Raw genomic sequence first — 12,968 nt, forward strand, 5'->3', positions numbered from 1 at the left:
TGAAGATCTGAGGTTATCCAGTGTGTTGTCTCTGATAAATATTTGGAGTGGCCAACACGTGATGCACATTTACAGATACAAGGTAAATTTTGTGCACTGAAGCTTTAAACTGACTTCATTAGCATATGAGATTGATTTACCACTATGTAGAAGGGTGACCTTTCACCAGCAGCTCTTTTGTAGCTATATTTAGAACATGGTAATTATACATTTAGAGTATTGTAAATGCATGTTCTTAAGTTTTTTTCCTTCTGTGGTCCTTTACGTATTTGCTTAGACTATTTGCATTTCTTCCCCCGCTTCTTCTTTTTCTTTTTTTTTTTTTTTTTTTTTTTTTAAAAAAAAATTCACCTATTGCTTAGACTCTGTGGGAAAGGCTTCCTGGACAGTAAAGATCTGTTCCTAATTGTCCATATACTGATAGAAGTATTAAAACAACTATGGAGCTTCTTCATGAGGCCCTGAGAGATTTCAAATAAAAATAATTAGCTGATGCTTTTTTACAGAGGGTTGGATCATACATGCAGGTTTTTCATTTGTATCTGTTAAAATGGGAACTATTCCATTTATAATCAGTGCTACTTCCTGTTAGATGCTGGGAACACTAGTGTTTTTTCTATTCATATTTCCTAGAAGCAGAGTGTTAATTTTAAGCTTTCTGCTTAATATATTGGAAAATGTGTCTTGCTTTTCCAGGAACTGATGAGTCCCCGGAACCACTGCCAATCCCAACATTTTTGTTGGGATATGATTATGATTTTCTGGTGCTGTCTCCGTTTGCATTGCCGTATTGGGAGAGGCTGATGTTGGAACCTTACGGATCTCAAAGAGATGTTGCTTATGTTGTGGTGTGCCCCGAGAATGAGGCTCTGCTGAACGGAGCAAAAAGCTTCTTTAGGGATCTGACTGCAATATACGAGGTACATTATTTATGGCAGTTAGGAGTGAAATGGATTTTTGAAAGACTGTTTCTAATACATACTCATAACTACTTATCGGGCTTGTCTCAGACGATACAAACATTTGCACAGAATGCTATCTTGGAAATCAGCTGGAAAGGATTTTAGGAATGGGCACTTGGAAGATCAGGGTTGTTGAGGCTGCTCACCGTTGCTTTTAGTAGTAGCCGTTTTGAGAGTCTTTATCTGATAAACGCCGCCTAGTGGTAAAACTCTGTATTGCCACTTTAATTGTTTTAGCTACATTTAATGAAATACACGTATTATTTGCATTGTGATTAAGATGAGAGTAGATGATGTATCGACCCGTTTTTCTTGCATTTTGGAAAACGTGAAAATAAATCATAAAGTCCCTATAGAATATTTCATACCGGTGTAATATTCTAGAATTAAAATGTTACTTTGGAATATCATAACTAAGTTCTCTTGCTTTTTTTTATATATAAATGATCCTTCATGTGATTCTTAACAGTTTTTAAGGCTTATAAATTCCTTATCTTGCATCTTCTATTTTACCTTCTTTGCAGTCATGCAGGCTTGGTCAGCACAGACCTATCTGTAAGCTATTGCCTGATGGGATCATGAGAGTTGGACCTACTGCTTCAAAGAAACTTTCTGAGAAGTTGGTCACAGAATGGTTCTCACAGACAGCTAACACCAACAATGAAGCATTTTCCAAACTCAAACTATATGCTCAAGTTTGCAGATATGAGCTGGGTATGAATTTTTTTTAGTGCTTCTTATTTCATACGATTACTACTTCCTCCATTCCAGTAGAGGAAAAGAAATCACTGTAGTTATTCATTGAGTTTTGTTATTTTTTGCAGGTTTCTGGTTTTAAGCTTGGGGAGGTGGGGGGCTGTCCAAAACCCCCATATATTTAGATATGTGCTAAAATGGCTTCTTACCATCTAGCAGTACCTTTAGGGAATAGCAGCATTGCTGCCCGACAGGGACTTAGTTGTCTTTTTGTATTGGCGACTTAGATTCCAAAGCAGTGATTTCTAGCAATTCAGCATATCTGAAAAAAATTATTTTTAAAACTGATTTTTGGATTTTTCTGAACGAGTCTTATGAGAATACTAGAATTTGAAATGTAATGCAGGTATTTTAATTTTAATGTATGCTAAAGGCTTGCTCTGTTCTGTTAAAACTATAACTTAATAGATGAAGTATGTTTAAAACCAGCTGCAGTACAAAATTCATGCTTTTTTCTGGTTTTAGGTCCTTATCTTGCTTCTCAGCCTTTGGACAATTCTTTACTTTCCCAAACAAATCTGGTCACTCCCTCCAGCCAGCCAGCCTCTGCTTTGCCCCCAGTGACAGCCAGCGCTGCAAATCCAAACACTCCATCATCTACTCCTGCAGCTCCCACCACTAGTACTATTGCAGTGACATCAAACAGTGCCATGTCTTCTGCAGCTACTACAGCTAATTCAACACTGACTACCACCGCCCCGTCATCCTCTTCTGCCAGCCTAGGCAGCGGGATACCAACAAGCAAGCCTTCTTCATTTCCACCTTTTAGCAGTATGAACAATACCACTTCTGCCTCCCTGCCCGCTCAGGCTGCAACAGTCCAAAATGGGCAAACAGGAGGGCAGCAGCAACAGCCAACACTGCAAACAGCAGGGATGTCTGGAGATACTGCTTCAGCGCCTGCACAGCCCCACCCAGAGGTTTCTGAAAGGTAATCAACTGCAGAGTCAAACTTTCTTTGGCTAAAAAAAAAAAAAAATAATCAAACCCTCAGCTCGATTAATGTGGACCTATTAATGCCACTCTGGTCCCCTCAATAAAAATCCTGTATTTCTTTTTTAGGCATCAAGCTGCTTTTTAGGGAGAATGTTCATTCATGGTGGAACTGAACTTTGGTTCCAGCCTTAGCTGCAGTTTCTAATTGCATCTCAGTGTCTGCTGTGGTACAAAAATAAACTTTCTCTGTTTTTCTTTTCTCTCTAAAGGGAGAAAATTCACTAAACTACTCACTTCTGTATTTTAAGGCTGGGGGGTGGGGAATAGATAACTGGCATCATCTTAAAGTTCTGGTTTCTGTTATCAACAGAAAGTATCCGTCATAGTAGTAAAGCCAGCTCTTGCTGGAGAGACTGACCTTGTAGATGTTCCTGTTCCCCAGTTGAAGCAATAGAACTATGTGCTGTTGAGCTTCTGTAATAAAGAATGCCAAAGAAAAGACAAATGATACCAAGTTGTTGATAAGCTCATGTACAAAAATGAAATAAAAAGACTGTTTCTTACAGTTGACTCAAAGGTATTTCAGATTGATATTTGACAGTTTGATCTGAGTTTAGAAGTAAAAATAAATTGTTGTAACTGTTCTCACAATTTCATTTCCAGCACTATGGATCGTGATAAAGTTGGAGTCCCTACAGATGGAGATTCACATGCTATCACCTATCCACCTGCAATTGTAGTTTACATAATTGATCCTTTTACATATGAAAAAAAGGATGAGAACAGTAGCTCATCTAGTTTGTGGACACTTGGACTTCTGCGCTGCTTTTTAGAGATGGTTCAGGTTCTTCCTTCTAACATAAAGAATATAATTTCTGTGCAGGTGAGCCATCATTTATAGAAATATGCTGAGTATCTATTTTGGCTTTGACTGTGTTTTGGAGGCAATAATGCCCTCGAGGTGAAAGTTTCATTTGCTGTGTAAGCATTACCCTACAGTTCTGCAGCTGTTAAATCATTAAGATTATAGTTTTTAGAGCAGTTTGGGCATTATTAACCAAAGCCAAATTCTGTAGGAGATTCCAAAATAGTCAGTCTTATTTCAGAGGAAATGTAGTGGCCCACTCCAATAATGACTGAAGCATAGGAAAGCTGCTTGTCCCATCACTGGAACCTGCACTGCCAGCCTGACCTGCTGGGCTTTAGACAGTGCTCCATCCTGATAGACACCCAACAGTAAGGTGGTCAGCAGCTGCAGAACTAGTTAACAGTGGATATCTTTTCAAAGGAATCATTAAGACTCTCTTCTAAATAAATTATTTTTTTCTCTAAAGAAAATTTCAATGAGAACAATTGCTTGAAGTCCCATGTAGCTTTGGAAGAAGTGGCAGGAGATATCCAAGAACCAGAGAAAATTGATTGCGAAGTAGAGTTCTAAGATAGCATTCGGGTATGCTCCTTTATCTCAAAAACCATCTACTCCAATGATGAAACAGTAAATTTTTTTCCTCCCCTCTGTAATCTGTTCTAGATTGTCCCATGTCAGTACCTTCTACAACCTGTGAAACATGAAGACCGGCAGATTTACACTCAGCATTTAAAATCTTTGGCGTTTTCAGCTTTTACTCAGTGTCGGAGACCTCTTCCCACTTCCACCAACGTGAAAACATTAACTGGCTTTGGCCCAGGTTTAGCCATGGAAACTGCTCTTAAGAGCCCTGATGTGAGTATTATTAACTTGACTGTGTAAATATGCAGATAAATATCCCTGTTTAGTAAATCACTGGCATCTTTCAAATTAACTAACTAGATTTCTTGGGAATAATTGCTTTGCAAAACTTCATTGTCTGTTCTGTCATCTTTACAGAGACCTGAGTGTATTCGACTATACACCCCTCCTTTTATACTGGCTCCTGTAAAGGACAAGCAAACAGAACTAGGAGAAACTTTTGGAGAAGCTGGCCAGAAGTATAATGTACTTTTTGTAGGCTACTGTTTGTCTCACGATCAAAGATGGCTCCTTGCATCCTGTACAGATCTCTATGGAGAACAGTTAGAAACTTGCATAATTAATATTGATGTACCAAACAGGTAAGAACAAAACTCTTAAATTGTTTTTTAGGATGTGTATCTTCTTTCATTCCGCTGAAGAATTAGTTTGTTTATGATGCTGTAAGAATAACTCTTGACTTTTCGTAGAGTTGCTGCGTTGCAAAAGTAGCTAAAGCCAATAGATACTTTCCATATTTATGCGTATATTGTTTTGAGTTAGATTTCAAGAAGAACGTTATTTGGTTTCATGTGATTCTTCAGTGGGTTTTTTATGCATGTTCGTATGCCCCCTGCCCTGCACTGTCTTTTGAATCAGTGTTAGAACATGGTTAAATAAAAAAACCCAAACAAACAAACTGAAGCTCCAGCTGATATAGTACAGTACTAATATTCTTGTGAATGTTCAGGTTAATACAAATAAGAAATTCCAAACATGGCAATAAAAACTTGTTGCAGATGGGTTCTAACTTTGTTTTCCCTTCTTTCTAAATTCTAGAGCTCGCAGGAAAAAGGGTTCTGCCCGCAGACTTGGTCTTCAGAAACTCTGGGAATGGTGCTTGGGACTTGTGCAAATGAGCTCTTTGCCATGGAGAGTTGTAATAGGCCGTTTAGGAAGAATAGGACATGGGGAATTAAAAGGTAACATTAGCTTTTCCTAGAGTCTAAAACTTGATTTGAAGCTTTCATTTTTCAGTCATGTAAAGTGTCTGTCCCTGTTTCTGGAAGAAAACCTAAATAATTTTAGAGTTCCTTTGCATATTCTGTATTAACAGCTGTGAGGTTTGCACCACACACTATTATATGTAAAATACATGTTTTGCAGCAAGCACTTTGCTTATAGACAAACAAATGTTCTTTGTATCCTCAGACTGGAGTTGTTTGCTGAGTCGACGAAACCTTCAGTCCCTTAGCAAGAGACTAAAAGACATGTGCAGAATGTGTGGTATCTCTGCTGCAGACTCTCCCAGCATTCTCAGTGCTTGTTTGGTGGCAATGGAACCACAGGGGTCCTTCATTATTATGCCAGGTATTTGAGAAACTTTGTCCCTTTTTTTTGGCAAGGGATCTAATAGTTCGGGTTGGGCAAAACTAAGGAAATACTTGATTTCTCTTCCAAAGATTCTGTATCGACCGGCTCTGTATTTGGACGCAGCACCACTTTAAATATGCAGACGTCTCAGCTCAACACCCCCCAGGACACATCATGCACTCATATACTGGTGTTTCCCACATCTGCATCTGTGCAAGTAGCATCGTCAACTTATACCACTGAAAACTTGGATCTGGCCTTCAACACAAACAATGGTCAGTAGGTTGGATTTATCGTTGCTTTAAAAACAAAACAAACCAACCAAAAACCCCTCATCGCTTCCCATATAATAAGACTGTTTATTCTAATGAACCACAAGATTTATGTGGAAAATCACTTCAAAATGCGTTGTATCCTGTGTGTAGGGAAACTATAGAAATTCACTGGTCTTGTTCTTTTTCAAGATGGAGCAGATGGAATGGGAATCTTTGACTTGCTAGACACTGGAGACGATCTTGATCCTGATATTATAAATATTCTTCCTGCATCCCCTACGGGATCCCCTGTACATTCTCCAGGGTCCCACTACCCTCACGGAGGTGATATGGGCAAGGTAATTATTAGAGTAAATATAAAGGCGGGGTGTGTGTGGTTTTGGTTTGGTTTTTCTCCATCTGGTAATTTCCTTTCGTGGAATGAAGGGTTCCTATGAAATGTTTTGAAGCAATTGGATATTGGATTGTCTTGGCAAGATTCATGCAATGCTTGGATATTTCAAAATGCTTTGTGTTTTGAAAGCTACAGACAATTTCTATTAATTTTGTGCTCTCCTAATATGAAACCATTGCCGGTTGTTTTACAGGGTCAAGGTACAGATCGATTGCTTTCAACAGAATCTCATGATGAAGTAACAAATATACTGCAACAGCCATTGGCCCTTGGTTATTTTGTGTCAACTGCCAAAGCAGGTCCATTGCCTGACTGGTTTTGGTCAGCGTGTCCTCAAGCACAAAATCAGTGTCCCTTGTTTCTTAAGGTACTGTAACTTCAGCAGGCTGTACGGCCGTCTTCCTGGGCCGTCTGTCATAGAAAGCTGTGCGGCGTGCAGGGATTGGCGTTATGAGAACTTGTTCCATTTAAAACAAAGTTGGTGCATGTCTCTTGGAATTGTCCGCATTTGCTTCAGGAGAGGTTGGGGTTTAAACTTTTGCACTTAGGCTTTTTATGTTCCCCCTTTTTTTTTTTTTTTAAGAGAAGAAAAATGATGAGTGGAAGTAGCAAACGTTCTGAAGGGTTCTGCTGTTCAGTGTGTTTCTTCACAGTAGTGGTAGTGGTGGTAGTCTGGGCTCCTTCCTGGCTTTGTGCTACAGTATTTTGTAAGAATAGTTTTGAGTTTCTAGACAGATTGCTGGTTAATGCTTGACTCCCGTGGGGACCGGTGGTAAAGGGAAGTACACAAGTGTAATGTAATACATCAGTTACAGTGGCTAAAAAAAAAATAAATGAACAAATCTCTTTATGTATTGCCCAAAGCATAAAAGCTACATTTTCCATGTTGGCTGTTGCCAAGTGATAGCCATTGTATCATCTGCCTAGATATTGTCTGATCCCCTTATCTTTTTATGGCACAATCAGAACGTACTTGGCACTTCTAAGGCTATACATTAGTATACAGAGAAACTTTCTGTATTAATATTATTCACTTTTGACTTAAATTAGCATCTCTAATACTACACTGTATTTTCTAATGATACAGATATATCTTCCGCAGCCTTATTTGTGTCTGGATGAGCTGTTCCTCTTGGCCTAAGCTCAGCTGTACTTTTTGTCTAAGACATTTTTTTGAATAGAGGATTTATTATTTACCCTAAGCAGCCTCTATATATGGAATATAAATAGACCAGTCTTATGGAAAGCAACTGAACTTCCAAGTCTGTATTTTACTAGACATCTTGGGCCACTTCATTTTTTTTTTTAATAATCGCTTAATATAGCAAAAGGATTAAAAAAAAGAATAATTTCTAAAACACATTACACTACTAGCACTGTGCTTTTAGCAGAGGTCTGTGTGCAATTCCTTTATATTCTGATAATTCCTGAACTATTTGGTGGCATAAGGATAAGATTTGTTTTGGCTTGTGTGTCACGAGACTAGAAGGTGACTGCCATGGTACAGGTCAACAATACAGAGGGAAGAAAATATGCTGTAGTTGTATCGGGTGGTAACTGCTGGCATCTTCCTCCTTTTCTTAGGCCTCTTTGCACCTCCACGTGCCTTCAGTGCAATCAGACGAGCTACTCCACAGTAAACACTCCCATCCACTTGATTCTAATCAAACTTCTGATGTGCTCAGGTATTTATGATTGATCACTTGCAAAAATATTGTGCGTTTCTTTTTTTAATACTGCTGCAGTGAAGCTACCTATTTGTTTTTCTTGCTGTAAATTTTTTTTCTTTGTACTAAGGATACCAGCAGCACATCGCAGAGACAATCTAAATTGCTGTGCTTAGAGTGATTAAAAAATGGCTTTATCACAGAACAGTGCAATTAAAACCAAACATTTCTAAGCCCTCCTTTAACTAATCAGTGTTGATTACAACTGAAAATATTTGAAAGATGATGAATTCTTCAGACTAGAAGACAGTTTGAGGTGTAACACAGAACCTGTGCATAAATGAGTGGAAGATAGTTATAGTTAAGCCAGAATCTTGCATGGCGATCTTGTGGAAATACTGCAATGCTGAAATACGAGAGTCTAGACTCATGTAAACATACATATCTTGTAGAGAAAATGGCAGATTTTTTGCTTTGTGGTTTTTGGTGTTTTTTTTTTTTTTTAAATGCGTGAACCTCTTTACATTAATTAAGAATAGACAATTAAAATGACAGTTTTCCACTGAAAGGAAGTTTAGCTTTGAACTGCTTGTAATACTCCTGAAGGCATGTTATTTCAGAATGTTGGCAAACCTATTTTAAGTTTTTAACGCCAAAGAAACTGGGTTATAGTAAATCAGGACTGTAAAATACTGGTGAGAAAATCTGTTGGCTTGATGGGAGCTTGTTTGCTTTTCAGGTTTGTTCTGGAACAGTACAATGCACTCTCCTGGCTAACCTGTGATCCTGCAACCCAGGACAGACGGTCGTGTCTCCCAATTCATTTTGTGGTGCTGAATCAGTTGTATAACTTTATCATGAATATGCTGTGATCTTCATCTGAATTTTGCAAGACAAAAATGAGGAAAAGGGATATTTCACTGCAGGACTAAGTTATAATTCTTCTCACAGTGCAAGTTGTTTGTGACGGGGTATGAACCTTGTTACTTCCAGCAAATATTGTTTTGACTTGTGAGAGGGGCACCTACCGCCCCACTGTCTTTGAGTCATTGACTATGGGGGACGCTTTAGAATGATGATCAGAAAGTGTATTATAACATTTTTAGTAGCAAAATTAACCATTTTTCCCCAGCCACAGTATTTGTGAAGAGTAATGAGCCATAGTACCCAGTCATGGTTAATGAATATTAGAAGCATGGAGATGAGAAGAAACATGAGGAACAGTAAGTTTCAACCTATGGCTTCAGAACATCAAGATGTTCTTGTATTGGATTATAGTAACTAGTATTCAAAAATGCCTGCATCTCTTATTTATTGTAAGTTTTTAAATGTATAAATTGTCTTATATTTCTTAACCTCTTTTATAAAAATTTTCCTAGAAGGTTTATACTGCCTTCTTGCTTTAAAGCAATTGGTCTAAAATATATGTAATCGTCTTAATTAAAAGTTGCAGTAGGTTGCTTTTAGAGTATTATTTTTTTGTAAGGGGTGGGTGGGGACAGTAAATTTGTATTGTCTTGATGTACAGTTTAATGGGGATAGAGGGGTTAATGTCCATACCATTGTGTGTGGGGGATTTACAGCTAAGCTGTAGTTGCAGAGTACATGTACAGTAATGAAGTTCACTGTGTTTATATAAATTGAAAAGGTACCGGGTCTTACAGCATTTTATATCACACCTTTACAGAGTAACAATGGCAATATATAAGTGATATTGTAGGTGGTTTAACTTGTAGTGAGAATAAAATGAATAAACCCTTCAAATGAAGTTTGTGTTATGGTTCAGGGCTGTGGCTAGATTCTCAGATCTATTTCCAATATACAAGTTTTAATATTACAAGAATAGCTATTGAGCATTGTTGTTACCTAGATATTCTTGGCACTGTGGTGACTGCGTTGTTTTCTTCCACATTTGTGATAAAATGTGAATCTGAGACGAAACACCCAGAAAACTGATCTTACCCAAAGCCTCCTGTAAGGCTGAGATTTAGCCCAGCTCTAGCCATTTTACAAATGCAAAAATAGTCAATCTTGACTTTAAGATTGGTGTGTGTTTAACTAAAATGTGGTGTATATAGATTCTCAGTGAATTCTGGTATTCAGATTTTATTCCACTAGTAAAAAACAGCACGAAACCCTGAACATTTTCCTTTTTCATGTATTTTTGGCACTGTGGTGAAGGTCCCAAGTATCAGTGTATGGCCTTCCCCATATTCCCTTTTCAGGCTCTGGCTGGTGCATGTGCCAAGGAGGCTTAGCCCTCCCAAAGGAAGGGACTGACAAATCACAAGGCTTTCCTAAATGTCTCCCTCTACAGTAACCGGTTTTTTTTTCCTCAGTAGTTTCCTTCCTTTCTCCTAGCACATGCCAAATGTCTGATGCTGCTCGAAAATAGCCCCTACGGGTGCTGAAGAGCAACCGCATAGGATTTTTCTGTGTTCCTCATCTGACTGCCAGATTAAAAACTGAACTCCTGCAGCGCTCACATGAGCCTGGTGCGATAACCCATGTCCTGGGTCTTAATACTGTCTGTCTCGCTGGTTTAAAACATTAAAGGAGCAAGTTTTAAGATCCATTTGTGCACCCGCTCTTAATCCTCTACAAGGAAGAATTCGCTTGCATTTACAAAACTTTCCTGTGTTATTGAAAATCATGTTTTGTAAATGCAAAGTACCTGCCTGAGATAATTTTTCATATAAACAGTCTCATTGCATCGTGTATATACAATATCAGCAACTTTTTTTGTTTTGTATAAAGAAGTTGTACAATTGGTGATGAAAATTTTCAGTCGTTTCTTCAAAATAACATGAGTGCAATCAGAAGTCAGCATATTTTGATAAATAGAGTTAAAAACTGGGTCTGTCCAATTACTTTATATTGATAACGGTAGCGCACCGCAGATTAAACAGCACGTTATTGTCTTACAGGAGGTTTTTTCTCATTTGGCTGAGATTTTTGAAGTGGAGAAGTGCTCCTAAAACTGGAATTTTTAAAGCATATGTCCTATTTTTTTTTTTTTTTTTTTTTTTTTTTTAAAGCTCTGTTGCAAAGTGGTCATTTTTAACCCTGGCTCAGTTAGCCAAGTTCCAAGGGCTGGGCTTTGGTGTGGCTTTCTTTGTGTTAAAGCTGACTTGTATTCATAAAGGTAAGTGAATCGGCTGCCTGAGTGTTGGTGTAACTGTATTTTGTTACCTGGACCACAGCCTTCCCTGTGAAACTCTCCAACTGTGAAAGCTGCCAGTGTCCCCCTCCCGTCCCACCCCCCCCACCCCAAAATGCAGTTAAATTATAATATTGTGACCACTAGAAAAGATGAGGAGGGCCATTTCTGGAGCGATAGTCACAGCCGGCAATGTACATATCAAACCTGCCAGCACTGTGGAGCCAGCTACTTACATTAGGCATACTTTTTTGTTATCTACTTTCATTTAACTGTTTTAAGTGCACATAATAGCTGGTTACTAAGTAAAATTGTCACGATCCGGTAACTTGGGTTCTTTAGCAAGTACAAGCTTAAATATTTGAAAATTTCAGCTGCAGCTTTTCAAAATGGTCTTGCAAGAAAATATAGTTCCTGACAGTGCTCTGTTAAGTAGCTGTGGAGGTTTACCTCCTTTTAAGTATCCAGTGGAAGAAGAATCTGAGATCCTTCCATTCCGATTAAAAATATGTATTTTAACCTAGATATTACTGTATTTAAGCCATTTAGACTCTACTATTTTAATTAGATTTCTGAAAACCCTGTTGCTAGACCAGCAGGCCACCAATTGTACTTGCAAACAACCCTTACATTTTAAAGTAGGTGTAACGTTTAGATCTTTCTAACATTTCCTGAAATAATTAAAGATAAATGAATTTATATTTAAATCCTCAGCTATGTTCTTACTTAGCTGTCAGTTATGGCGCAGATTATTGTATTTCTATATTTACCTCTGATGGTAATTTTAACTTCATGTGTTGCTATGAAGACTTGCAGATGTCTTTAATCAAGCACTATTTGTTAATACTGTAATATCAAAATATTATGTTGCATTATTTTAAAGCTTTCAAAAATAAGAGTAAAATGTTTTTAAAAATGCTATTGCACCATATAATTTGCTGCACAACAGTATGGCAACAGCATATCAGTCTGTTTTGATAGTAATGCTGCATAAACAGTGTTTTGATCTGGGTTTCTTTTGAGAATTCATTAATTAGGTGACATTTTATGATACTGTCTCGACAACCTCCAGCTGGGAAGGTTTTTTGTTTTGGTTTGGTTTTGGATTTTTTTTTTTGTAGGGCGGTGGTTTGTTTTTTTTTTCCCTCCTGTTTTTATTTTTTAAGTAAAGGACCCAGGGCTATGCTTCATTCATACTTAAAGTTTGTTGGTTTTGTTTTTTCTTAATTATTGTTTGTGGGTGTACTTTTTATTTTTCAGTGGAGTAAAGCTTAATTTACAGTAAAACTGGATTTGGGACCTACCACAATCCTCAGGGTCACTTTTTCAGGACGATACTAATCTAGCTTTAGGTTTTTCCAAGCAAACTGGACGTGAGGACCTCGGGGCGCCATCGGGTTGGGACGACGCAGCCCACGGCCTCGTTACTGGACATGTCGCCCTCCCGGCACGGCTGGGTCACTCCGAGGGAGCTGTTCTGCCTTCTCACGCAGCTGCCACACGCCATGGGCCAAGTCGTCGTATTTATCATGACAAGGAGGAAAAAAACCCAACAAGTAAATGAAAATAAAAGCGATTAAAGGAACAAACACTATTGCTGCCGAATGCCATAAACACTGAGTTGTACAAATTGTGATTGAGGAAATGAAAAAGGTTTATACTTTTTAAAAAAATTTCAAATGGAATAAATTATTCATGAAGCCTTGATTGTGGTGTGGCCTTATTTCCAGCGGGCG

At 38.1% G+C, this 12,968-nt stretch overlaps 1 protein-coding gene across 1 annotated transcript in view; it reads left to right on the forward strand.

Annotated features, from left to right (window-relative positions):
* The window catches only part of MED13 (mediator complex subunit 13), a 59,534-nt gene extending 46,595 nt beyond the window's left edge, over positions 1 to 12,939 (forward strand). The window contains exons 18-30 of the mRNA XM_027806287.2: positions 697 to 920; positions 1,487 to 1,676; positions 2,184 to 2,649; positions 3,318 to 3,537; positions 4,186 to 4,377; positions 4,522 to 4,745; positions 5,203 to 5,345; positions 5,575 to 5,733; positions 5,826 to 6,011; positions 6,201 to 6,349; positions 6,599 to 6,772; positions 7,990 to 8,090; positions 8,812 to 12,939. Coding sequence (XP_027662088.1) covers positions 697 to 920; positions 1,487 to 1,676; positions 2,184 to 2,649; positions 3,318 to 3,537; positions 4,186 to 4,377; positions 4,522 to 4,745; positions 5,203 to 5,345; positions 5,575 to 5,733; positions 5,826 to 6,011; positions 6,201 to 6,349; positions 6,599 to 6,772; positions 7,990 to 8,090; positions 8,812 to 8,944 — 2,561 coding nt within the window. The 3' untranslated portion in view covers positions 8,945 to 12,939. The remainder of the gene's footprint in view (positions 1 to 696; positions 921 to 1,486; positions 1,677 to 2,183; positions 2,650 to 3,317; positions 3,538 to 4,185; positions 4,378 to 4,521; positions 4,746 to 5,202; positions 5,346 to 5,574; positions 5,734 to 5,825; positions 6,012 to 6,200; positions 6,350 to 6,598; positions 6,773 to 7,989; positions 8,091 to 8,811) is intronic.
* Positions 12,940 to 12,968: the final 29 nt, after the last annotated feature.

The sequence above is a fragment of the Falco cherrug genome, chromosome 1 (assembly GCF_023634085.1).
Source record: "Falco cherrug isolate bFalChe1 chromosome 1, bFalChe1.pri, whole genome shotgun sequence".
Lineage (NCBI taxonomy): Eukaryota > Metazoa > Chordata > Aves > Falconiformes > Falconidae > Falco > Falco cherrug.